The sequence below is a fragment of the Dermacentor variabilis genome, chromosome 1, assembly GCF_050947875.1.
Source record: "Dermacentor variabilis isolate Ectoservices chromosome 1, ASM5094787v1, whole genome shotgun sequence".
NCBI classification, from domain to species: Eukaryota; Metazoa; Arthropoda; class Arachnida; order Ixodida; family Ixodidae; genus Dermacentor; species Dermacentor variabilis.
In genome coordinates, this window is record NC_134568.1 from 252,299,433 (window position 1) to 252,326,923 (window position 27,491).

General features: G+C 44.9%; 2 protein-coding genes and 1 long non-coding RNA gene across 8 annotated transcripts in view; 2 read left to right on the plus strand and 1 right to left on the minus strand.

Annotated features, from left to right (window-relative positions):
• The window catches only part of LOC142560877 (uncharacterized), a 118,771-nt gene that overhangs the window by 401 nt on the left and 90,879 nt on the right, over positions 1 to 27,491 (plus strand). The window lies entirely within an intron of this gene.
• LOC142560866 (uncharacterized) lies at positions 144 to 26,432 on the plus strand. Its single transcript, XR_012823458.1, has 2 exons — positions 144 to 444; positions 25,857 to 26,432. It is a non-coding gene; the product is annotated as an uncharacterized LOC142560866 (long non-coding RNA).
• On the minus strand, positions 4,740 to 26,295 carry LOC142560844 (uncharacterized). Of its 6 annotated transcripts, XM_075673247.1 has the most exons (7): positions 26,162 to 26,295; positions 23,111 to 23,195; positions 19,922 to 20,059; positions 17,752 to 17,839; positions 17,532 to 17,629; positions 6,734 to 6,849; positions 5,276 to 5,411 (listed from the first exon to the last, which is right to left on the minus strand). In XM_075673247.1, exons 2-7 carry the CDS (start codon positions 23,140 to 23,142, stop codon positions 5,368 to 5,370), a joined length of 516 nt encoding a protein of 171 aa, XP_075529362.1. In that variant the 5' UTR covers positions 23,143 to 23,195; positions 26,162 to 26,295; the 3' UTR covers positions 5,276 to 5,367. The 6 variants fall into 6 exon arrangements, 4 of the variants coding, with proteins under 4 accessions (XP_075529367.1, XP_075529356.1, XP_075529362.1 ...); XM_075673252.1 differs by lacking the exon at positions 6,734 to 6,849 and having other exon boundaries at positions 4,740 to 5,411; XM_075673241.1 differs by lacking the exon at positions 6,734 to 6,849 and having other exon boundaries at positions 4,740 to 5,411; positions 17,514 to 17,629.

Genomic DNA, 27,491 nt, shown 5'->3' on the forward strand with positions numbered 1-27,491 from the left:
CCTAAACGTTGAAAGAACATGTTTTGAGCGTTTGCACCTTGGTTTGTTAAGAGGAAGCTTTAGCTGAATTATTGCTCCGATTTGAAATTTTTTGTTCAACAGATGGCGTAGCCTACGTTACTAAATCAAGGCACATTCTAGCTGTTTTAAGAACTCTATGCAGACCGCGTAGCAATTTATGCCGCTCGAGAAAGTAGTGCGCAGTATGAAGACCGCGTACAGGGAAATAACAAAATTTAGTATGACAGAGCCTTACAAGAAAGACGTGAATTGGGCTACAAAGCATCTTGACGTCGCTTAAATTGCCAAAAACTTTGTATGCTTTTTCAAAAGTCGCCCATTGAAAATGCGCAACAAAATGGCGGCCGATCAGCTGTTTAGATTCTGTGGTAGGTGTGTTTGTGAAAGCGGTCTTTCTGGAATAAGCAACGCGTTGTGTGAAAGGTTTGTGCAATATTTTGCATCGTCGCTGGTATTTTGTTTCCAACGAATGTGTGCCATCACAAAAGAAGCCTGTTTATTCCGAGGAGGCGCTTGAAAGTGGTCGAGTACGCGCTGGTGTCGTTGTGCGGTTCTTGTGCACATGCAGTTTATTTGTTGCTTATATTTAATGCTGTGCGTACGACTGCATAGCTTATCGGATTTTAAACACTTCTAAGGTAGCGTAGCAGTACAGGTGTGTACCGTTGCGTCGTTGAGTGTAATTCCTTCCGTTCGTTCATAGTACGTAGCAGTAGGCCTAATCTTGCCCAGCGGCTGCCGAGTCCGTCACCCTATCGTGCTGTCGCTAAGTTTTGCAAAATTCGTTGGGCCCCTAGGACCAGGTGGGTTGTTGTATAAACAATATCACAACGGCTCGCATGGCGGCAGTTTACACCTAACTGTACGACGTCCGCGAGCAGCGTGCATGGTCGTGGAACGAAGAATTTGTCGTGCATTCGGCACTGTATACGGCGTACCTCGCGAGGTAAAGACTATTCTCAAATGAAAGTGGATACAATGCCAACGTTGTCCTGCCTTTTTGCTACACTGTGCTGGCAGTGGCTTGTGCCAATGGGAAATAGACTCGCCTCGCTCGTGCAATGACAAGGCGCAAACGAGGAACTTGACGTACGATACAGGCAGCGTAGTGTCTCATGTCGCAATTCTGGGGTTTTACGTGCCAACACCACGATCTCGTTATTAGGCACGCCGTAGTGAGGGACCCCAGATCAGTTGTGACCGTCCTATACGTGACCCCAGGCGCTGCCCCAACGCACGGGGCACGGACGTTATCGCCCAGCCGCGAAGCCACCGCAACGGGGATCTCTTATGAAGTACCTTCGCAGTTTTGCGCGGTGTCTGTACGAACTTATATGTATCGTAGCCTTGCCACTGAAGATCCAGCGGTTGTAAAAAATGCTCTGTACAATAAGATAGTATTGGAAGAGAAACTAGTGTCTCCGCTACGATGGCAGATCTCTTGCAGAGACTTTTGAGGCTCTTTCCATAAATGACAACAGCCTTGAGCAGATTGTCAAGCATGCGCCCCCACAAAGCATGCGCCAGACATGTTGGCCGGTGCTCACTAAAATCTTTAATGTTTTCGTGGAAAGGGAATTAAGATACCATCCGTCACAACCCCATGCAAAGGGAATATGCCTAAATTGTACGAACTATACGTAGACTAATTTCCACGACGCCAATTGGCAAACACAATGGAGACCTGAAATGTGTTGAGAGCTACCGATACGGTTCTCAACCTGGAAGGAGCTGTGATGTTGTTCTTGCCATGTTTGCTGCAGAACGTTCTTGCGTGGTTGCGAGACATTCTCTTACAGAAAAGTCAGCACATCACTTTGCCTCTGCTCATTGTGCTAGTTACCTTGAGGAACAGTGCAAGGACATACACTGTTAATGGTTTCAAGTGTTACATTTGGCATTTGGTGCGTTCCAAATGTGTGGGTTGGTCGCCTACACGTGTGGCTTTGATTTCCTTAGGAGCAGCGCGACCATTAACCCTGGAGTGTGTAGAAACGGCCCCTTTTCTGTTTTTAACGTTATCATTGACCATCATCTCGGCTGCTGACAGTACACTCATGCGATATTCTTGAATGCATGGGGACTATAGGACGGCAAGAAAAGTTGGTGTCGACATTGTTAAAATGCCCCCCAAAGCAACAGTCCTGCCGATACTCAAATACTACAGCTGAAAGTGCGGTCCCTCATCCACCCATGCAACTCACCTCATCGCTCGGGTTGGTGCAATGTCAAGTTGCGTACATCGCTGTCTGGTGCCGTCTTGTATGGAACACATGTCCCTACCACGAGCGGCAATGTTTGGTTGGTTGCGAATTGCTGAATTTCTGCCACTAGGTAGCCACAGTATGCTTCCTAGCGAGATTATTAGGGTCTAGATGCTGTCACTCTCTTGTGCTGAACTGCCATCAACAGAGTGCATTCCATTTTTAGAACCACAAATGCAATCATTGCTCACACCGTGTGCTTTTTTTTAGGGGTGGGGGGTGGGATTTTGCCTGCCACTGTGCATCACCTTTGACTGATGCAAGCATTCTGCATTGAATGTACCACGAAGTGACCACACAATTCTAGAAATTGACCTTAGACATGCAGAAGATTCGGAGAGTTTATGAGACATGTTGAAACAACTGTGCAGTACTGAAGAACGAGACCAAACGGAAACAACACATAGGACGAGCGCCAACTTTAAGTGAAGTTTGTAGTCGCTGCTTGCCATGCGTAATCTTTTTTAAGCGTCCTCATTGTTCAATGCTAGAGGTAATTCAACATTAGTAGAACTACCCATCGCAAGGGCTGTACATGAACGCTCTATAGATGTTTCCTTTTCTCTTTTTCATTTCCATTTGGGGTCATTACGGTCACTCTTGGCAAGCTTCGCAGTGGCAGTCCGTAGCTGGCCAGCTTTCTTGAGGTGAATAAATGCAACTACTAGTATAAGCTATAAACGACCCAGTACCACTTTGTGCAGTAGCTCACGTGGTCAACATCACTTGCAGGAGCTCAGGTGACTGCAGTTATGCAACACATGAGCACAGGTTGGCGTGGTCGCCTGTGCAGTATTTGCAGACTTTTATCCGACTGAAAAGGGGGAGATGGGGGGGGCCCAGCAATATTACTTCTACGAAATGGTATTGGCACGGCGTGGAAGGAAATTGTTGAAAGCAGGTGAAGATGTCTAGTAGGAAGTACATGAGATATGTACAGGGAAGGCATACAATAGGCTCATGCTTTCAGTCGCAATGTGAGAGTGGAAGGCAAGCAATGGTTCATAGAAGCACTCATTCACTGCACAGCCGTCACATATTGTATATTAGATTGAGTTATTTGTATGTGATCACTGCATTACACATGACAATGCAACATGCAAGACCAGAATTTATGCGAAAAAAGTTATGATTGTGGGAAATAGAGATTGTTCTTTAAGAAAACGTATATTACTATGCGCAGAAAGTAATTGATAGGCCCCCTTTCACCAGAAAAGAGGGCTTATGACAACATATGCAGAAAGTGCACTGGAGTTGTTGAAGTATGTGTTGGCATACCCTCAAATTTCAGTTTGGGCACCCCGAAATGTTAGTAAGGCCACCCGTAAATTTCAAGTAGGACTACCCGCAAACTTAGGGTTGGCTCACACTGAAATGTCACGTTGTGCAACCTCTAAATTTAAGCTGGTCTGCCTCCAAACTTCAGTTGGGCCACCCATACATTTAAAGTTGGCCGACCCTCAAATTTATGCTGGCTTACAACGAAACCTCAAGTTAGCCCACCCGCGAAATCATGTTGGCCCATCTTCAACTTTCTATTTGGCTTACCCATAAACTTGCAGTTGGCGTGTTCTCAAATTAGTTGGCTTACGGCGAAATGTCAAGTTAGCCCACCCCCAAATTTCAAGTTGGCCGATTGCCAAATCGCAATTGTTCTGCCAACAAATTTCACTTGGCTAACTTTTACTACAGGATTCCCCACGAAATTCCTACGCAGACCTATGTATATCAAAGGGTTTGCATAAATGTGATCTCGGGGATTTCTGAGAGCAATTTAGTTTTTTGTTTCAATTGTTTCTTATCCCATTTTAATATACCAATCATCAGCATGTGCACTATTGATTAAATGTGTTAAATTCGCGAATTAATTTTTTTGACATATGCAAAGCATATTACACTTTGCGCGTGACACAAGCACTTTGCCGAGGTACTTGGCAAAGCATACATACATATTGAAATGGAGAAAGCTGAACAGGGTAATGAATTTACGAAAACACCATAGATGTGAAACCCTAACATACACCCATAACACAAAGAATGTGGGGGAAATGTTCAGTAAATTTTTGTTTGTTATGGCAACGGTACCTAAAAGGAAAGGATACGAGATCATGAAACAAGCAAGAAAATTCTACCTTGCACAGCTCTGCAATGTGGCATTGCCGAAACGCATTGCATGGATTGAGTACACGTACGTAGGCTGTAGCACTTGATTTTAACCGGCATGCCGGGGCTGCATCATTCGTCTGCATACTTGTGGTTGCCACTGTACATGACCATTTAGTAAGCTCAGTTACGAAAATGTTTTATTGATGCGAGTGGACACCACCAATCATAAATGTGTTTGTCAGATAGACTTAAATTGGCTCACATGATACAATGCAGAAAAACATCTCTGAGATGATGCAACATTGTTTGCTTTCTATTTGTTAATATTCATGCAAAGACACAAAAAAGTCCAATAACTACCTTTAATTGCCACTTATGCGCAGACTGGTAGTGTTTAGATTATATCGTAACTCAGCCAGGTGACATAAGTCGTCTTGATGGGAAACTGTAGCCTACTAAGAAAATGCAGTCTTGTGAAAGTGATTAGCCCTAAAAAAAGCGATAAAATATGTTACATGTCAAGTACAGGTTATTTCAGTGATGATATATTGCTGAATTGACACAAACACGGTGACACATACCTAATTTTTAAAACATTCGGTGTGGCTGCTGCATGTACAGTTTGTCTAGTTTGTCATGCCCATGCTAATGCCTCATTTTTTACACATCATGCCGTGTGTACCATCTTTGAAATGTCAGCTATACAGAGCCCTACCATTCCTCGCATAGAAGAAGTTGTGGCACAAAATACTGTGAACAGCGCAGTGCCACAGATAATTAGAAGTGATGACAATGAAAGTAAACGTGCCATACATGCCACAGATATGGTCACGGCAGCAGAATTTACATCAACTTTCTCTCATTATGTTATGAGCTTATGCAAGTCGAAATGTAATGGCATATTTATTCAGTATTCTTGTCGTGGCACTTGTGTGATCCTTGTATATAGCGATGCGATGGTACAGGAATAGAGAGCTCAGGTGCTGTCCCGAAGTTGAAAGGCAGTCTTTCCATATTTGCCTGAAAAAAAGAAAAATGAGGGAGCATAAACAACTTGCACTTGCTTCGATACGATTATGGAAGGCTGCAACAGAGGCAAGAAACTTGACAGCTGAGGATGGTAACTTGTAACAATGGTTTGTGATGAACGGTTCGTCATTCATCAAGTGTCAACATGGCGATTAGAAAGTGCACAAATGAGGTGTATGAAAGTACGTAAAGTAAACTTTAGCTTACAACAGCATTTCAATTTACACACTGAATGAATTTAATCAGACAGTGTAAGTAAACATAGCATTAATATACATTTGCGCCTTCACATAAGAGATTGTCAGTGTAACAGATTCATCAATGGAACAAAATATTTACCTTTCTAGGAGTTGTCCCTCGAACATGTGTTTCAAATTTCAATATACTGAAGTGTGTTTATACTCGATATCAACGTAAGGAAATGTCACTTTCACCGCAAAGGTATACCGAGACAACATACCAAGCTTGTCCAGATGAAGATGGTTGAATGGTTGAACTATATGCAGCTGCTTACGCATGTACCTCTAAAATTGTGCGCTGCACGACCACTGAGGTGAAGCACTGTCATTAACGATGAAATGTGTGAGTGCAATTTTTGTGCCTCACACGATGTAATGTTTGGCTGCGAGTGAGTAATGGGAGACGATGGTGAGTGGAGGAGGACGGTGGTTTGATAGCACCGTTTTCCTGTGCAATCACGGGGAAAGGGGTGGGGTGCGGTTACACTATCAAGAACGCAGAGGGGGGGGGGGGGGGAGTTGGCACATGTGTTTTAGAAATATAGTTGTCTGGGCTATTTGGCTAGATACAGCAATGGCAGTCATAGCAAGGATTTGTTGAAGCTGATGTGACAGTAAGGACCAATGATAACTGCACCAGTTCACCCTTCAGTTGCTCCAACTACAAGTGAATTTGTGTTCCTGGAAGCGGCTGGTTTTCATGGGCGGTGATTGCGCCTGTTCGGTGTGTGGGCCTACAAATACGTTTTTTTATAAAATAAACACGGAGTTGAAAGTTAGCGCCCGTCATCTTGTCTCACTCTGCTCCGTGTTGTTTAGCACGAAGACCCCACTGCTTATATATTTTAAGCACGTTCGCAGTCGTAGGTGCATGTGGCTGAGCACATGTGCCGCCTGTGCACCGTTTAAAAGTAATCTGCAGTGAGTGCAAAGAGTGGGTGCGCTGAGATGGTGTGGCATCATGTGCACTGTTTTCAGGTGCCTTAAGGTTTGGAGACTGAGTAAACTCGAGTTTCTGAGACACTTCGATGCGAGAGGCAGACAAAGCACTCGCTCCCCATCGCCGGCACTTACAATGCCAGTGTAGTCCCAATTCAGGCGACACTGTCAGCAGCAGGGCCAAAGCCATGGGGCCAAACCAAGCATGGCTGCCACTGGTTCGCAACGCCAATGTGAAGAACTTGGCAACACTGCACGAAACCGTCTGCTGTCTCCAACTTTCATATTCAATAACATTTTTATCTTTTTCTCATACAAATTTGCTTATTCCAATTGCATGATATTTCCGAAAATGTGGCCTCTACTGTGTAAAACTCATGTACTACTGCACTTATATGCATAGTAAGTGAAACTGCAATATAAGACTTAAAGTTTCGATATAATGCACATTGGAGATTTCACCAAAATGTCGAAATTCACCTGCAGTTTGAGTGTTCTATAGAACAGCTAGCACCATTACACCAGTTCTAGAGTGAATATTTTTGTAAGAGCAAGTTCGTGCCTAAACGTCCAACTATTTACTGCTACCTGCTGCCTGATTCCCACTGTCATAGCTGCAAAATATGGGGTGTCTGAATGAGAAATCGAGAAATTGTTGATAAATGTTGGGAGGATCACCTCGAATTGTATTATTGACGTCGCGTTCCTTGTATAGTGCAATAGTGTTTGTGTTAAATGAGTTAGCACATGAGGTACTACTATGCTGCACTATGGGAAACTGAACAGTCTGCTCAATAAACAACTTCTTTCAACTCCACGTAATGCTGCATGTATGACGCTCCTGCGATGTATTTCCTGGAATTTGCATTCAAGCTGTGAGACACAAGTGTAGTCCACAAGAGGTCCTGTGCACTGTATTGTGAGAAGTACGGTTCGAAATTGAACTGGAACACATGGTGCACAATAAAATGATAATGCGTTCCACATCCCAGTTTCATCACTTCTAAAAAGTGTGCCTGATGAGAACAGTACTTTCAGGTTGTGCATACAGTACCGACATACAAACCAACAGACATATGTGTTTCCATTTGCTATGCCACGAATGTATGACAACTAATGAAAGTGGAGAATGTGAGTGCTTCTTTCACCTAAGTATGCGCAAAGTGTAATGCCAAAGTATTATCCAAGTAGACAAAAGAATTGTGTTTAGCTTTGATAAGACTTTTCATGCGTACGAACATAATGCTTTCTCATTTGGCTGGAAGAGTTCGTGTGCCTGGTTAAAAAAAATTAGGAACAATGTTCGAACTTTTGCTGGTCACTTTTACGTCTACATGGACAATATTCTGTCATAAAAACCATACAACCAGCACGTAAGTCATGTATCACACCTTTTCAAAGCAGTGAGGTATGCCAAATTAACGATAAGCACACAAAATCTCAGGGCGAAATGTTCGAATGACCACACGAAAAGTAGCAAAGGCCAAACCATCACAATTTGCATTCCTTGCGCGACTCTTTCTAAGTCCATCTGGACACTTTCCAGCCTTCATGCCACGCAATGCCAACATGAGGAAGTGCTTGACATCTGTAAGACAGGTGCACTTTTTGCTTGCAGTCTACATTCCTAACGAAAATATCAAGACCTTCATATAATTACATCTTCAGGTGCTTGCTGCCTTGATAGTGGTGGGCTTCGAATAGCTCAGCATGGATGCATACCTTTATGTAACTGCGATTGTCCTCTACCTACAGGAGATGACTCACGGCCATCGGGGTGCCAAGCCAAGGTCGCATGTTATTACTCATACATATATACGAAATCCCACGAAAAGTACCCGAGTACAGAAAAGTAACTACCGTACTTATTCTAATCTAGGCCGATAGTTTTTTTTTTTCATATAACCATATTGTCACGTGGTGGTGACGTTGAAAAACACAGTAGCAATACTGTGAAATACAAACTAACTTTATTGGGCAAACCTGTGCCCACAAAAACAGGCTACACTTATAGCACAACGGTAGCGGTGCTATCTCATCAGCGGGTCAAGCGCATTGGCTTTTATACATCAGTCGTCGAATGTTCCAGAGTAATTGCTGGGACCCGCGTGCCTTCCACAAAGTTCACATTATTTGCGTCGCGCACACATGCACTCAGATTACACAAGGTTCGGCCACAGACAGCGGATGGAAGCATCGATAACATTTCCGAAACTTCCGATATATGCAGGCGCGTCCTGCGCTGTGCGATAACACTTGTTAGGCAGTGAAACGTGTCGCTTGATAAAAGGGTAACAAGTACACGTGTCAATATTCACAACTCTAGGGTCGGCTTAGAATCGAGGATATTAAAAAATGCGCCAGCTTTTCATTGAAACAGCTAAATATGGTGCATAGCTAGGGCCATCTAAAAAATTCAGTATTGCAGCCCCTACTAGCCATGCCAGTAGCCAACCGTACACAAGCACGGTCACCATTTTGACCTGTGTCGTGTCAGCCGTATTGGTGTGCGGCGTGGTGGTATCGCGATGGCACCAAGCAGGATATGCCATTACAGTGCCGCTATCAAACGAAAAGTTGTGATAGCCGCAGAGGCACTGTCGAACCTTCAAGCTGGGTGGGACCTCAGCGTCGACAAGAAAAATGTCCGTCGTTGTAGGGGACAACGACAGCAGCTTTTTGCGTGCACCACAACGAGGATGGCATTTAGCGGACTAAAGAAAGGCCGTCAGCACAAAGTGGAGACAGTTTTGGCCGACTTTGTTTGGATGCAGAGAACAGCTGCCCTTCCAGTGACAACAGAAGTGCTCCAAGCGACAGCTAGGGAACTTTCGAGGGAGCGAGGCCTAACGCCAAAGCATTTCAAAGCCAGCCAGGGCTGGCTTCAGAAATTCATGAAGCGCTTCGGCTTCAGCCTCCGACATCGCACTTCAATCACCTAGAAGCTCCCAAGCTGTTTTGAAGAAAAGGCGATAGCTTTTCAGCACTACATGCTGCGAAAGAGAGAAGCGGCAGGCTACAACCTTGGGCAAATTGGCAACGGTGACCACACGGCTGTGTATTTTGATATGCCAGTGGCGTACACCATGAATGAAAAGGATGCCAAGGAGGTGAAGGTGCGGCCTACGAGAAGCAGCGCGCAACTGTGATGCTCTGCTGCACAGCTGATGGACATAAAGTCCCTCCTTATATGATATTTAAAAGCAAGACACTGCCTGCTCGAGAAACTGTCCCAAGAAATGTCATTGTGCAGGCAAATAAGAACGGGTGGATGACGGGTGTGATGGTGGAATAGTGGGATAAGACTGTGTGGCGACAGCGTTCAGGTGCCCTTTGACAAAGAACTCACTCCTTGTCGTCAAATCTTACCGTGGGCACTTGACAGACGTGAAGGCAGCGCTCGCCCAAGCGAACACGGACCTTCCTGTCATTCCGGGCGGCATGATGGGCCAGCTGCAGCCACTTAATGTCTGCATCAACGAACCTTTCAAGGATCGTCTGCGGAAATATTACACGGGCTCGTTGACTGATGGAGACCACATGCTAACGGCAACAGGCCGCACCAAATGTGCATCGCTATCGCAGCTAACGGCCTGGGTAGCTGCAGCATGGGGCGACATCTCAGGTACTTTGATCATGCGCAGCTTTAAATTTAAAGTGCAGCATATCTAATGCGCTTGACGGTACCGAAGATAGTGCACTGTTTGAAGCTGACAGGGACAAGGAACACAGCAACGAGTCTAGCAGTGACGACGTTGAACGAGCTCTGCACGTTCAGGCTAAATAAATGCTGTTTGCATTTTGTGAACGCTGTCCTCGTTTTTTTTGTTCAGTACATTCAAGGTAATATATATATATTTTTGTTGGCCTCAGACTTTAGGCGGTCGGCTTAGAATTGGGGTCGGCCTAGATTCGAGTAAACACGCTTCTTGCAATGGTGACGGCTGTCGGGCATTTCCAAACATGCGCTGATAATCAATAGGTTAAACTGGCATGAGACACCGAAGCACTTGCCTACCTTTTCAATTTCACGCAACCCCACGGATATAATTGTTGTTGAAAGTCGCAAGCGAGAACCATACATTGTTGCACACGTGGTTGGGGGACCGACGAAACACGAGAGAGAGGGGGAGCCGGCGAACGGGCGAGGGGCACCCCACTGCACCACGTACCGGCCGGCACATCTACTGACAAGCTGATCCGTTCCACCGGCTTTTCGGCGAACCGCCAACTCAGTGCGAGGCGCAGGCGTCCCCGACAAAGACGAAGGCCTTGGTGTGGCCAAAAGAGAACGTGGACTTTCTGTAACTTCTCTCTTTCCATTCTCCTTTCTTCGATCTATCTTTTGTAAATAAACCAGTCTCGAAACGGATCCCAACGAGTGAAGTTCCTTCCTTCGAGGCTCCTGCGTGCACGACCCACGCCGTCCACCTTAGTTAACACGCAGCAAAAGTAGGCGGAGTCGTCCAAGAGCGACAGCAATTAGAGTTAGCCCAAAGGCGCGAGCATTCATTTACATTTTTCGTGCCGAAACCCGGGAATACTTCGTCTGCTGACATCGAAAGGGCCATGGAACGACTACAAAAAGAAGCAGGCCGCCCTGCGACAAGCAATCGAGAAAATCATCGCAGCGGCCAGCGACCTACTGCAATCGCCAACCATCCAGGTCGGTGAGCTTGAGGAACACCTCGACCTTCTCCTTGAACAAGCAGATGAGTTGAAATCTGTTAACGAGAGCATCGAAAAGAAGATAGATCTTCAAGAATTAGATGCAGAATTAGAAGCTTGTGCTGCATACACCCAGAAAATCTGCTTCCTCAAAACAAAGATCAAGAGAGCTCTCAGGAGTCAGACAGCTAACGAGAGCCGGTCGACAACTCCGTCAGTGACAGGCAACGTGTCAGAGCAGGAAGCATACCACATTGTTTCCGTACCACCTGTGGCATTCCAGCCACTATCAGCAACCACCGGAGTGATGCGGGTAGGTGTGACCACAGCACCCGACGAAATTTCTCGTCAACTAGAATCATTCTGGGAGATGGAGCACCTTGGGATCGTCGCCGATGTACAGCTGACTGCCAAAGACGACAGCGTTCTGCGGGTCTTTGAAGAAACAATCATCCACAAGAACGATAGATACCAAGTAGCTCTCCCATGGAAAGAGAACGCATCAGACATGACGGACAATCAGAGCACATCATCGCACAGACTTCGCTCATTAACGGCGAAGCTGCTGCGACATGAAGAAGCCATTCTAGACTACGATCAGGCAATGAGGAACTACCTGCAAGCTGGACACACCGAGGAAGCGAATGAACTTGGTGAGTCCCCGCTGGGGCCCATTTACTACGCGCCATGCCACACCGAGGTGTGCTCTGGCCTGGTAGCAAAACAACCAAGTTGAGAGCCGTATTCGATGCCTCTTCCAAAGCGGCGGAAAAGCTGTCACTGAACGACGTCTTCTTCGCAGGACCTGATCTAAATTCAAACGCTAACCCAAGCCGAAACTGCCGTAAATTCTCGCCTACTGACTTTCGCGTCTTCGGACGCGGGGGAGCTTATGCCCTTGATTCCAGCCCATTTCCTTGTCAGCCGCCAGCTAACGAAATTGCCTCCCTTCCGAGAAACCACTGAAGTCAAATCGGCAGCAGAGACACACCAATGGAGGCGACGCACCGGGCTTGTTCACTCATTCTGGCAACGGTGGAGACGCGAATGCCTACTGCAACTTCATTTAGCGCTTATCACAAAGCCAGGCAGTGGTAGAGGCATCGGTGAGGGAGACATAGTTCTCCTCCGGGATGATCGGGCTCCACGCCAGATGTGGAAAATGTGTCGTGTTTTGGAGACCTTTCCTGGAAGAGATGGCCGAGTACGCGCTTGCAAGATCCTTCTCCCGAACTAAAGCGAACTGCGACAACCCGTACAAGCCTTGTACCCACTCGAGCCCAGGGAGGTGCCAGCCTGTGCTAACAATGGTGGCCGGGAATGAGCCGGCGCTCATTGCGGGGGAGGATGAAAGTCGCAAGCGAGCACCATATATTTGCACCCGTGGTTGGGGGACCGACGACGCAAGAGAGAGAAGGAGACGGCGAACGGGCGAGGGACGCCCCACTGCACCACGTACCGGCCGGCACATCTACTGACAAGCTGATCCGTTCCACCAGCTATTCGGCGAACCGCCAACTCAGTGCGAGGCGCGGGCGCCCTTGACAAGGACGAAGGCCTCGGTGCGGCCAAAAGAGAACGTGGACTTTCTGTAACTTCTCTCTTTCCATCCTCCTTTCTTCGATCTATCTTTTGTAAGTAAACCAGTCTCGAAACCGATCCCAACGAGTGAAGTTCCTTCCTTCGAGGCTCCTGCGTGCACGGCCAACGCCGTCCACCTTAGTTAACACGCAGCAAAAGTAAGCGGAGTCGTCCAAGAGCGACAGCAATTAGAGTTAGCCCAAAGGCACGAGCATTCATTTACAATTGTGAGGTGGATGAGCGTACTGTAGAAATTAACATTTGAGTTGATCAATAGACAAATGGGCAAGCTGCCAGAAGTAGATGCATTGTTAAGGCTGGCTATTTCACCAGCAATAAATACGAACAAAGTGGTCGCCAACGGCATCTTGGAGGGCACAGAGGAAATTTGAAATCAAAATCACCTCAAAATAGTCGTTACAACATAACAAGGGAAATGCATTTTCGAGGATGAGAGGTCAAAAGCCCTCTTGAGGCATGACTGGCCCTGCATCTTATAAACTTGGCACAGGAGTGGTTGCAAAGCAAAAGAAAATGTTCAGAAGAAGCTCATAAACAAGGCAATGTAATAATGTTTCTAAATCAGTGTTGAGAGATAAGCTATATCAAAGATTTATTTAAAATTTATTAAGGGAAGACCATGTTACAATTTGTATAGTAACACCCAAGCATAAGAGCGTAGAAAAGCCTCGAATTCTGGAGGGTTCATTCTTCCAATATCAATGTCTATTTCTTTAAAAGAATTTAATAACCTCGGTAAATTACTTTCAAGCATCTGTTTGCTATATTTGTCGTATGTCTCACAACATTCCATATTTCAGTGCGGCGGGTGGTGTAGGCAGGTACATTGTGATGCTGGTTGGCAATTTCCGCAAGCGTAACATTATGTTTCTTTATACTTAAGTAACTCCCGTAGGAGTCTATATGTGTACAATTCATTAATTTTTCTTATGTGGTACCTATCGAAAAGTGGTGCGGTGTGTTCAATGTAAGATACATCGGTAATAATACGTAGCACCCTTTTCTGCATGACGAGCATATTGTTAAGATTTGTCTGTGTGGTAGTACCTCATACTAAATGACCGTAATTGATATGCGACGCAAACAAAGCGTTTATAAAGCAGTATTTTAACAGAAGTGGGGAAAGTGTGTCTACTGTGACTTGGCATACTAAGTGTGCTGCTGAGTTTCTTGGGGGATTAGTCTATGTGGCCATCCTATTGTAAGCTGTTGGAAAAGGTTACACCAAGAATTATAATTGTGTTCACAACCTCAATATTCATAGACTCAAACGTTATATTGTTATGCTGTGGGATTTGTTTACCTGGAGTTCAAAAAATTACTGCTTTGGTCTTATTGCGATTAACGTGTACACAATTCTTGTTTGGCCAAAAAGAAAGCCTATCAAAAGTTCATTTGCCATTCTCAGCAATTCTGTGTAGCTTTGAGACGATAAGAAAATACTAGTGTCATCACAATACATAACAAATTTTGCTTGTTGGTAAATAGGTATTAGATCATTGACATAAATGTTGAAAAGTAGCGGCCCGAGAATACTTCCTTGTGGTAACCTGAAATTATTTGTTTGGGTTGAGATTGAAATTCATTTATTGAGACAAACTGATGTCTGTTATTGAGATAGGAGAATAATACTGCGAGTGGTGTGCCCCTTACCCCATACCATTATAGCTTACTGAGGAGAATATTGTGATTGATGTAGTGAAAAGCCTGCGTGTAATCAACAAATATACGGATTGCTAATAACCTGTTGTCAAAGTTTTTTTAACGTGTACTCTTTCTGATCTAATAGTGCCAGTTCTGTGGATTTGTGCTTCAGAAATCCCTACTGAGCTTCAGTTATAAGGTGGTATCTGGTACAAAAATGATGAAAACCGATTTTGCATAATTTTCTCCAATCCCTTTGAGAAAATTGGGAGGATCGATGTTGGGTGATAATTTTGTACATTTCTGTTTGTCACCTTTTTTTAAAAGTGGTGGTTACTCTGGCAGTTGTCATTCTGTCAAGAAAAGTACAAGAAGTACACAAGTTGTAAATATACACTAAAATTGGGGCGATATCATAAATGACATATACAATAGGCTGTATGCGCAGGCCGTCTATGTCACAGCTACGTGAACTTTTGAGGTTCAAATAAACGTAACATACCTCAGCAGAGTCGGTGTGAGAAAAAACGGAATTTTTTGTTTCTAGGTGTTGTGATATCATTAGTGTGGCAATAATTTGGGTCAACATTCTTGGCTGCAAAGTATTGGTTAAATACATCACCAAGTTCCTAGTCTTAGACTAGGTGTCCGTTTAATTAAATTTCTTGTGGTGACTCTCTCTTCTGCTTCTGTCTCGTAAGAGTGTTTATCTTGTTCCATAGTTTATCAAATTGTACTGTGCAAGATTCAAACTCCCTAATATAATGTGCATCGCTTTGCCGTTCATAATTGTTTTGTTAATTTACTTCTGAAGGTCTTAAACACTGTAACATAAAGGTTCCCGAGTTTCTTAAAAGTTCGCCTACAACCTATCTTGTTTTCTAATTTTCGTTAAGAGCTCTTCGTTTACCCAAGGCTTTCGAATCTTTGTACTGATTTTTCGCTCTTTCGTGACAAAGTGTTTCCTGTATGCTGCCACGACCACGACGTTACTAATGAAGATATCGTAAGCCTTTTCTGGCGAGTCTTCTAGAAAAAGCTTTATCCCAGCAGGTCCCGTGTATCTTGATCTGAAATACTTCCACAGAGTTTCCCTGATGCTTTGCAAGGTTACACACATTTTCTTTGTTTTATTTGTACTTTTGGGAGCGTTAAGAGACATACATATTGGCATATGGTCACCTACACAGCAGCTTAGAACGGCATTTGAGACGTTGGTTGGGTCATAGTTTGTGATAAAAAGGTCAAGCAGTGCATCTGATGTGGAGGTTGATGTTTCACACTTTATAACACTCGCGTAACCATATGTGTAAGTAGTCTTTCAAAGTCTATTGTTTTGCGAGTAGCACCTTTCATGTCAGTCTTAAAGTCACCGCCAATCATAACTCTCTGCCTATTCTAACTTGTAAAAATAAAAAATTTCTCAAGTGAAAAACGTGCAATAGTCTTCATCAGGGGCACGACAACGTGTGGCAAGAAGCAAGCACTTGCTTTCAACAAAAAGCATTTCGTAGTCATTGGTAATGCAACAGAAATCAGTTAACAAATCAGTTTTCCCACAGTCATCTATAAATAACGAGAGACTTCTGCCACGTCTTGATGTCCTGTTCAAGTAAAATGTGTTTTTGTTAGGCAATTTAAACACCTCAGTATCTTCATTGTACAATGTTTCACTAAACATAACATCACAGTGTCTGTATGTATCCACATTCTCCACTTTGTGCCTAAGATGTTTCTTTCTTTCTTGGTGGTCCTGGCGCTGCTGTATGACATCAAAGCGATCTTCTGAGAGTAGCTAGCTTCCAATTCCGGAATGTCATTATTCAGCGACTGACCATTCATACGTACACAGCTCAGTTGTTTTCTACCGAGGCCTCGAGGAGTGAAGCATTTTTCTTTTGGTATATGTTGAAAACTGTGCATGAGGCAACGCAGTTTCAGAAAGCAACCAAACGAACAGCACGCCTACAAATGTAGAGCCTTCAAGTCATCTTCATGTTTAATCACCGCAGCAATTTCACCTGGTGCCCTACGCACGAGAATCGTACCACCTGTGTGCCATACGAACTGATAGCCTGATCCCTTCGCACATTCTTTGGTGGATGTAAGCACTTTCCTAGACCGAGATGTCACATTTTCACAGATGTACCGCTTATCGTTGGGGCCATTTTGAGCCATTCTTTTAGCCATGAAAGCATTCTTAAGTTCACGGCGAGCACAGCACATGATAATCCCTGGTGTCTATCCAGGCTTTGATGGCAATCTGTGGAGTGCTACTACGTCTTCTCTAGTTATCACTTTTGGCTCTAGCTCTCTCGCCAAGTCATTCACCTTCTCAAGAACATCTTCCCCCCTTCGTTTCAGCAATGCCGTGGATTGCGACGTTGAGGCTTGGACTAGGCCACTCAAGAGCCTCGATGTCAGCCTGAAGGTGGTCTAGCTCTTTTGTGGTGCTGCATTTCTGCATATTCTCCACTTTGCCCCTAAGATCTTTAAGTTCTCTATCTTGGCGGTCCTGGCACTGCTGTATGACATCAAAGCAATCTGAGAGTAGCTAGATGGCTTCTTCACTGCCGTTAACCTTAGTCAGCAATTCGAGCAGCATGTTTAGCTTGCGGTCCACATCTACAAGCCTAGTGACCACTTCACTGTTGTATGTTCTTGCAACTGTGTTCATGCCGTCTTCTGTCCTACACCTTTCACGCTTCCAGTGCTTGTTTGCAAACTTTTTTACCTTAAAGTGTTGCTCAGTGACATGCGACCATGCTCCTACGTGAAATAAAAATTCACACTGTACAGGTCACTGCAAGATCACCATCACTCAGCACACATTGCCATAAGTTACACTGCTCCATGATAACAAGAACACAAAAGATGACAGGATTATTGCCTCGACCTAGAACACTTTCAACCGTGCATGTCATGTTTACATCATCAGTAACCCATCACACTGGCAGCAAACAGCAAACGGCGGAGTGTCTATGTACAGTGCGAATAATACCAAAGAATAGTAACCAACCTGCGACGGTAGATAAAACAAGGATTCGGCGGGCTGCATGCGATGCACTTCGCCGCTGCTGCCAAAGTGAAGGGCACTGCCCCAGCTGTGGCCGTGGCCTGCATGTGGTAACAACAGCGCTTGAGTAGAATGCTGTGGCCGGCAGCAATGCGGCGCGGATTCAAAAGGTCAGACCGCCAGGTCCAGGATAACACAGGGCAACGAAGTTTACGGCACCTACGAAGCTTGCCGTTCGCAGCCTCCGATTCCGTGACAGGGGCGCAGCCTCCGATTCCGTGATTCCGCAGCCTCCGATTCCGTGATTCCGCCTGTGACAGTAGAGAAAAGGATTCAGCGGGCTGCATGCAATGCGCCCCACTGCTGCTGCCAAAAAAGTAATATAGTCAAAAAAGTCAATTTGACCACAGGGCGAGAAGCATTATGTGCCAGACACCGTGCGGCCAAGCATCTTGCCTGTTTACCATGACAGCGCCCTATCAGTTGGCCATGACAGATTCTGAAAGCTGTTCATGAGAGATCAACCAGCATTCCACCTCGGAAGCATAAAAGATGTGAACACTGTCCACGTTTGGCACCCACGCAAGGTGGCTAGAGCGAAATGCAAAACCCGAAGATACAAAATGTTCATGCCCACGTAATCAAGCGTACCCTTTCAACTTGTACAATACATTTTATTGGATTTGAAACAATAGCAAAAGTTTAATGCAGATTAAAAAAATACTACATTGCGCAAATTCTAAAATGCCATTCTGTCATTTGCAACGGCCAGTGCCATTGTCCTATGGCCACTAGGAAAGAGTGCACCATATGTGGAACATGCTGCATGGAATATTCTGAAAGTTTATACATAGTAACCAGAGCTTACCACTTTCATTACGTGACCGTTAGACATGACATAACAGTGTATGTATTACGCATACACCTTCCTTGAGGTGGTCAGATGCATGAAATGCAGAGGCAGTGGCCTAACATGTTACAGCAACTCAGACAAGCTCGTTAGTCGATTTTGGGCACTGCTGCAAGACAAGGTCCCATTTCTTGATGGTTAGTGGCATTGGTGACAGTGTGCTCATAGGTAGCATGTGTTTCTAATAGCAATATGAGTGTTTTCCTTAATTAGCCATGTTGATTTCTTTACGTGAAGTCACTGCACTAGATGAGCTCCTAAAGCGAAGTTTTCTTAGCGTCTTGAACGTTATAACTGTCTCAATTAGCTGCTAGCACACGGTACAGGTGCGCTATGACACCAAGTGAAAGTGCACACTAAGTAAAGGTGTTGCTAAATTAAAGGTTCGTTTTAACGCAGTATTTCCAGCACCAAGCTTGCTGCTTTAACCATTACGCCAAGAATGCATTCCCGAAAGAGGCAAAGAAAAACACCCTTGCAATGTTTCATCATGCAAGCCAGCGCTTAATGACGTTCGGCATTGTAGTCATGTTAAATAGCTATGATGACAAAGAGTGAGTGCATGATTCTTTCGGCTCACGATGAATAGAGATGATACGGGATTCAATTTCCACTGAAATTCGCTATCACATGTCAGTTTAGTGCGGTTCTAAAGGCTAAACACATGGTGTGTTGCAAGTCACGTCGCAGTTCACTCAGTGATACAAATTATGCATGCTCTGCAATGTCCACATTGGTGACGGAGGGATTTCTCATCACATAAATCTTCAGAGGGTGTTTTGATTCAATACACCATTTACCTTTGCAGGCTCATGAAAGCTTCTCGTACACCTATTCCCACAGTGTGAGATGTCTGCATAATTTTTCTCCCGTAAATCCAATCAATGCACTACTCTTTCCTAGACCTCTTGTACCTTAGATGTTCCTTGATAGTGCCCTGCCATGCCTGCAATGGCCAACATGACTATTACCTCAAGAAAATGAGACTCCCTTGTCATACAGCTAGATTGCACTGCTATTGTTGTTTCTTTTGAGCTAACGAAAGAGAGAAATGACTATGATTTGTGCTTTCGTTGCATAGAGCGTGAACATACGCTATGCAACATTGTAGCAGTTACTTGGCATTATGACAAATTTCATCTCTCGACACCTACTTCCTCTGATGACCAGGATAGCAAGGTATTTCGAAGGATTTATAATTGTAAATTATGTTTTGTCCAATGCAGGGTCCTGACATTTGAAAGTCATATTAACAGAACTGATACTGTTCCTCGTAACTGCTCTGTCATGTACATGCTCAATCTGATCTGTAGGTCGAACTGGGTAATGAAGGCAATGTTAAATACATTTTACAATGGGCATTTGAAGGATATGTCAAACCTGTGTAGCTGCCATAATAAATAATAAGTGTTAGATCACATAAGCAGATCACGTAGTGTGCTATACAAATAGCAATAGTATGTAACTGTAATGAAATACATACAAAATGAAAGGGGAAGTGCTGTAAAGCTTGAGCGTCAAGCTCAGATGCGGTAGTGATGATGTAGTCAGCTCGCACACGACAGGGGTGACTGGAGATTGCAGAGATGGCCCTTTATTCTGCAGTTGGAACAAGCAATTCCTGCCAACGAAAAACCACAGACGTAGTAGAAAATTTGCAAGTAGTATGTAGTAACAAGTTTGCATGTGAATGTCTATGCAGCCGGGTAACCTCAAGAAAAGTGAAATACTTCAAAATTATGGATATAGGTGCCCATAAAAGGCACTAAGGCTGCCATTTGAGGCGTATATAAGAATCAATGACTGTCCTTTAGGCTGCTCCCCCGACCCCCAATACAGGCTCAAATAATAAGTTCTAACGCTGTGCATTTGAGGATAAAGTATGATTTCCTTCGGGACTCAACCCACTGACTCCCCCCCTTTATTGTGAAATTCAGATTGTTTTCACAATAAAATGGCTTGAGGCAGGTTGCATAGATGAACAGCCAGCAATTAGCCCACTCAGTTGCCCATAAGTTAGTAAGGTATGATAACGACATCACTTACATGAAATGGCACATTTCTAAGGTCTCAGTCTCTGGTAATGTCGCAATGTTAGCAGAGTGATGAGAAGAAGGCTTGGTTGCGGAAGTAAACAATGTGGCCATCAAGCTTTCAGAATTGGAGATTAAATATCTCAAGAAACGTGACACACGCTTTTTTGTTAGGCAGTGTGTAAGTAGCAAAGCAGCTGTATATAGTTCCTCTTTCTGTTATTTCAACGATGTCGATTTGTGTAGAGTGACAGAAAATTCTAAGGCATGTGTGTTAGCTTATGAACTTAATAAATTTTTGAGAAAGTGTTATGCAAAAATTTTTCGCCAGTGCACTAATTGCAGCTGCCACATTACAGCGCAAACTTTCATGAACAGCCTTACGAGCTCAACACATAGAAATTGTGCTCATTGTTGGAATCTGTCAGCCAAAAAAAAATATGTGGAGCAAGTTCTTGAAATGCCACAGCATCTTGGAAAGAAAGTGGAGATAGTTTAGCGCCAAGCATGTGATAGTGTCCATCAGGTGACCCTTCAGAAAGAATAAAAACTTGCCAGGTGTGACAGGTCACATGATTTGCCTTGAGGGACACAAGAAAATGTGGAAGCAAACAAACATGCTGAGGCACTATCAGCTCCATAAGGTTATCTCAACATATAATCAAACGCATCATAAACTCGCACTTGCGCTGCGACGTTTTATTCACATATTCATCAGCTCACTCGCAGGTCTGTTCCTCCTTGGTGCAAATGACACTTGGGAGAACTTACTGAAAGCTCATACTCGTCTGCTCTGATGCTCTGAGCAGCATGAACGCACTTGTGATAACAATATCCGTCCATACTTACTGACACAAGTTTAAAAACACAGTTATTTCCATTCGCCCATAATAAGGTAGCAATAATTTCCACTAGCTTGCAACCACATACACTGCCACAAACACTGGAGTTTACAATGTGCTCATAGGCACACTGCCTTTCACTCACACTTATCTTCAATCATGCATCTTGCCATTACTTGCTCTTTGCACTTCTTGCATGCCACGGTGGTGCAGTTGGTTCTACAATGTATGTTTAAAGGGGATAACTGAGGTGCGATAATGGAAGAGGTGTGTCTTTCATTGAAAACATTAGTGTGCTTTAATGAAATGTATGTGTTACTCCGTCTGGATGACGTGGACATTGTTACCTGGTAGGCAATGAAACAATGATGTGCAGCAACAGTCTGTGATGGTACCCGTGTGTGTGTGTGTGTGTGTGTGTGTGTGTGTGTGTGTGTGTGTGTGTGTGTGTGTGTGTGTGTGTGTGTGTGTGTGTGTGTGTGTGTGTGTGTGTGTGTGTGTGTGTGTGTGTGTGTGTGTGTGTGTGTGTGTGTGTGTGTGTGTGTGTGTGTGTGTGTGTGTGTGTGTGTGTGTGTGTGTGTGTGTGTGTGTGTGTGTGTGTGTGTGTGTGTGTGTGTGTGTGTGTGTGTGTGTGTGTGTGTGTGTGTGTGTGTGTGTGTGTGTGTGTGTGTGTGTGTGTGTGTGTGTGTGTGTGTGTGTGTGTGTGTGTGTGTGTGTGTGTGTGTGTGTGTGTGTGTGTGTGTGTGTGTGTGTGTGTGTGTGTGTGTGTGTGTGTGTGTGTGTGTGTGTGTGTGTGTGTGTGTGTGTGTGTGTGTGTGTGTGTGTGTGTGTGTGTGTGTGTGTGTGTGTGTGTGTGTGTGTGTGTGTGTGTGTGTGTGTGTGTGTGTGTGTGTGTGTGTGTGTGTGTGAAAATCCCGAAGAGGATCTGCTGTAATAAGAACAAATGTCATGCATCTGTCGTAATGTCACATAGTTTTCATATGTACGGATAGTTTGGTACAGGAGCACAGTTCTTCCATAAATCACTTGATGAGAAGTTTCCCCAGCAGACATTGAATGTTGTTGCTTTGTCACAATAACTACACAATTAATGCCGCTACATTAAAATGCATAATTGTGTCTATCATCATGAACACCCTAAAGGCTATGAATGTGAGCTAGTTGGTACAAATTCATGGGTGAAAAACAGTGCAAACACGGACAACACACACGTGCTGTGTTCTTCCTTTGTCCGTGTTTACTTTGCATTTTCTTCGCACATGGACCACGACGGAATTCAAGTCCAAGCAACAAATTAGAAGCCAAATAATGCATACAACTGCCACAACAAGAGTCACCCTAACAGAAAACTGACTGTGAAATGCGAACCTGAATTCAGCAGTTAACAAATAAGATTGTGCTGCTATTACCGGCCAATAAAAGTATGAGGCCGACAGGGAGTATGCGCACAGTCAGTGTCGCACTCACTGGGGATTTCACTGCAATTCACACAATCTTGTTAATCCATAGTTGCTTATATCCCTACTGACGTGTGAAACGTAGGTAGATGTGGATGAATGGGTGCATTTAAGCAAGTGCAATTTATTGTTGCAGTATGTACAGATTCCCAACACCTTGAGAAAATACACAGGTTACACGGAGTAAGCACATAGGTTTGTAATCATTTCTGATACCAGAGATTAAAATTTATGTGAAATCCTGCAACATTGCTTCAACTACACTGTACTGATTCTACAAATTGCTGCACAAAATGGAATTAAAAATTAAATAGAAGTCACTCGCTGCTTATATACCTGCCTTACTGAAGTCTCCCCGAGCTTGGCGCGCATACACGTAAGGTCCTGGAAGATGGTCTCCAGAGAATGTGTGAAGGTACGTGGTGCTGCAAGCAAACGATACAGCATTTGTGTCAAATGGCGCAACTTGTAGGCAAAAATGCACAGAGAAAAAGAGTATAATGAAGTTTAATTTGGCATTTTAAAATCGCATATTGGCATTGCTCATAGGTGGACATTTATTTAAACAAGTAAACAGTGGCTGCATTAGCACTGCAGCACCAACATTAACTAGAAAAAGACATAACATAGTGGCACCTTCTTCAAAGAAAATGAGTGCGAATAATGCACTTGTGTTACAGCATCTTTCTCTTTATCAATCAGGCCAAAAGCGTGCCTATTATTAACAGTACCAAGCCATACTCCGTCTTTGTGCACGTTACCACACATGAAAGAAGGCACTCGGGCTCTTCTATGTTCACAAACTGATAGGAGTATTCAACAATCCATATGAACATGCATACATGTTGAAGCGCAGTGAATAAACGTGAGTACAACACCTGTAGCACAACAATATGCAGTTTTCTATCAGCGTCATATTGCTTCTCCAACAGAGGACAGCACATGATTGCAGTAGCTGTCATGCCCCTCATGTTCGTTCTATTCATTACTTGAAATCTTCTTCCATTACATGTGCATGTGCTGATCAACAAGCAGTGCGATGTTTGGTAAAGGTGCCGTTTAACGTAAAATGCCTGTCGAAATGCGCTGCTGCAGGAATCTTGATGCGTGGTGTTTGCTTGGTAATGGTTTATGGTTGCAGCTATGTGCTACATTACATATATCGGGAATATGTGATGTAGAAGACCAGTACTATGTGGCACTGTTCTGACTGAGTCAGCCAGCATTACAAGTCTGCAATTCCTTTGTGACACAGTAAGATCGTCATGCCCACAGTGCTCGATTGAACTTAGTCATAAGGGTAGTGACCAGCGTTACTCCCACACATAACAGTTATCATCACTAGAGTTACCTCCAAGTACGCACATCATATCTGTACTGTCTAGAGAACCCCGTGACATTCAGTACTATCAATGGAGTGCAACGATGAAAACTGACAGTTTTGAGCATGCTCAGAGGATGAAGTGCAAATGAATTATTAACTTGTGCACAAGACCTCACATCATATTGAGCTCATCCTCTGCTATGCCAAGCTGTTGCAAACAACGAATCGAGTATTACCCTATGCGGAACGTACATTGTGGCGTACGACAGAGCCCTAGTGAAACAGCTATTTATTCTATCACTGCACAGTAGCGATGAGAACCTGTTTGTGAAGAGTGGTGATTGTGAGAGTAGACTCTTAGAGGCTGCTTTGTTCTTTGTGCTGTCTCATTTGCTCTCTCAGAATGTAACACATGTATGATTAGTATTGTACCCATGGTCTGAAGTGTTTAAACTTTTAAGAGTGTGCAATCTTGTATTTTATATTGATTACCTGTCCTCCCTACTGTAATGCCCAATGGGCGAAGTAGGTATGTAAATAAAAAGAAAAGTCCGTGCATGTTGTGTACAATTTACTCCCAAGCAGAATCACCTAACGTTAAAAAAATCCAAGGGAGTGTACTGTAATTCATCGCAAGATGCTGGCGGAGCGTGAAGTAAAAAATATATTATGGGTTTTTTACGTGCCAAACCCACGAAATGATTATGCGGCACGCCGTAGTGAGAGACTTCGGAATAATTTGAACCACCAGGGATTCTTCAACGTGCACTAAAATCTAAATACGCGGATCTTATCGCATTTCGCCCCACTCGAAAGGCGGCCGTCGTGGCCGGAATTCGATCCGGCGACTTCGTGTTGAGCAGCCCAACACCACAGCCACTAAGTAGCCATGTCGGGTTGGAGCGTAACCTCGTGGGGTAATGTGGAACAAAGTTGTCGCAGCTACAAATTGGTAGACAGCAGTTTTATCGGCTGCGTAAACTTGTAAGCATGCGCTTACTAAGCAGATTAACAGACACGGTGTCACGCGCGCTCCGGAATGTCCGCGGTGTCGGAAGTATGGTTTGAGGAAGAGCGGTAGTAGCAGCAAGCGACCCTCGTATTGCCCGTCGCTTCAACGCGAACAGCGAGAACGCAGCGCACACGAACCCTCGCTGAGCGTAGCCTATCGTAGACCGGCATCAAGATAGGACCTGCGCGGCCGCGCATACGCAGTCGCCGGTGGATGCGGCTTGCGGCCACGATCTTATCGCACTTGCACTCTGCACGGAACATCACGCGGCGATGCCGACGGCGGAAATCCGCCAGAATTGTTCATATATGTGTGCTATCGCAACACGGAAAAAAAAAAAATGAGGGGGGACGTTCGGTAACGGTTACGCCATAGCCGGTTACACCATGGAGGAAGTGTAGGTGTGCGGGGCGGAAGATGAACATGAAAACGAACCAGATGCAGCGATTCCTAGGGAATGAGGAGGGGAACAAGATAGTCATTTAAAGTGTTCGAAGTTATGCTGCCTTCTAGTGGCAAAAAATGTTATTAATATTTAGATGAAGCATTATATCAACAGTGAAAGGTAATTACATCAGAACTGCCTGTACAAATGAGTGAAATTCGCTTATGCTAAAAATGGGTCCAGTCATTTGTGCGTTGCGTTTAGTACATTTTTTTATGGAGCTGTTGTTACAGTCTCCAATCCGATTGCACGTTTCCGAGGATGGATGGTCGCTCTCTCTCTTTTTTTTTTTTTCATACGCGCAGCCGGAGGCGACGGGCGAGAGCACGCGCTTGTCGCCTGCAGAGCACCAATGGCGCACTGTGAAGCGGCAAACCTGTTACGTGGCCCCAAGCGACACAAGCCCACGTAACACGACAAAGGACTAGCAATCGTTACAGCTACGCCTGGAAGTAAAGCGAAGTGGAACGGAAACGTAGCAAGCGGCTTCAAAAACGCGTCGCCGCTGAGATACAAGAGAACCTTTTGTTGCAAGCTAAATGCATGTGCACTTTCTGTTAAGTGCGCCTAGACTTGCTACTTCGACAATGCTGCTGTCACATACGCATACCTTTCCCGGACGTTTTCGTTGCAATGCTTCCACACCTTGCGTTGTTGACTTGCTGCGGATTTCGCCAGAACGCAGGGCGCGCGAAATAGCGTGCGACGAAACAGTAGGTATTTCCATCTGCCTCGCCGAAATAATTATTCGACGAAGTTGCGACACGGAACAGCACGTAGTATCTGGTCAACACTCAATACGTGTCCGTCGTACGGGTGGTCTGGTGAGGCAATGATTCGCAGAGAGAATCACCTGTAGCACAACATCACTGGTCTCATGCCACACGCACCACGACACACAACACGCCAGCGCGCAGTAAATGGCAGCCACGTGAATGCAACAATACTTTGGCTGCGGCTATTACCGCCATTGGCTTATAGCACGCCCCAGGGCACTTTCGAGTTTCGGTTTCGAATGACCGCGTATGATGTAATGCGTGCGAGCGAGAGGGTTAGGAGCGCATTCCATCGGCGATGCGGCGAGCGCTTGAGTGAGGTTGCGGCAGCAGCTCGCGCAGGCGCAAGTGCTCGAGGTGCGGGTCTTGAACGGCATCGTCTGCTACGGCGACGCGCGCTGGCCGCATTGTCTGCAAATGTGCTACTGTCAGGGTGGTGCGCTGATGTCATCGTTACTGCGTGAAATGAGCCGGTATTCTTTACTAAGCGTTGCGCGACGCCCACTAATATGCCTCGACGGTAAGTTCATCGCTGAAAGGTGCAGGGCAATCATAGACGATGTAGTGATTCCATACGTTATATTGACAGCCCAATCCCGGAAGGCGACTATATATTCCAACACGATAGGCCGCCGATTCACATTGCTCGTGTGTTGCAAGGAACGCTCAAGGAGCGTGCCGTCACTCTCCTGAAGTGGCCGCCCCAATCCCCGGGCGTCAACATCATTTAAAATGTCTAGGGAGTATTGAAAGCATCGCTGACTCACCACCCTCTCTATTGTTTGCCCGAGGGATAGGCTTTGGGCCACCATCGTCATGGCGTGAGACGTGCTGCGAATGAACACATCGCTGTCCAAGTCACTCTGCACTTCACTGCCTTCCAGGAAGTGCGCTGTCATCGCGGCCGCTGGGGACATGACGAGATACTACTAAGTCAAGTTCGGAACATGACGCGTCTAACTCTCCGCCGGCGAGCAGGGCCTGTTTGGTTTACGGAATGATTGTGGAAAAAAATCACTTCCAGCTCGTTGTCGTAACCTTTAAAAGATTCCTTTATTCGTATCCGTTTCTTTCATCGTGTATGGCCCCCAGAAGTTATCATTATTGAGTGCCTCGTTTTCCTTTAGAGTCAAAGACAGCACGTTGCGCGCATATCTTGGTGCG

Bases quoted from the DNA above. Each gene is read 5' to 3' on its own strand.
- LOC142560844 (XM_075673241.1), bottom strand. From the start codon at position 23,142: ATGCGCGCCAAGCTCGGGGAGACTTCAGTAAG. The intron at 20,060-23,110 runs GCAGGTATATAA...TTTCGTTGGCAG, and splicing joins CTCGGGGAGACTTCAGTAAG to GAATTGCTTGTTCCAACTGC. The intron at 5,412-17,513 runs GTATTATTCGCA...TCTTTTTTTCAG, and splicing joins AGGTTGGTTACTATTCTTTG to GCAAATATGGAAAGACTGCC.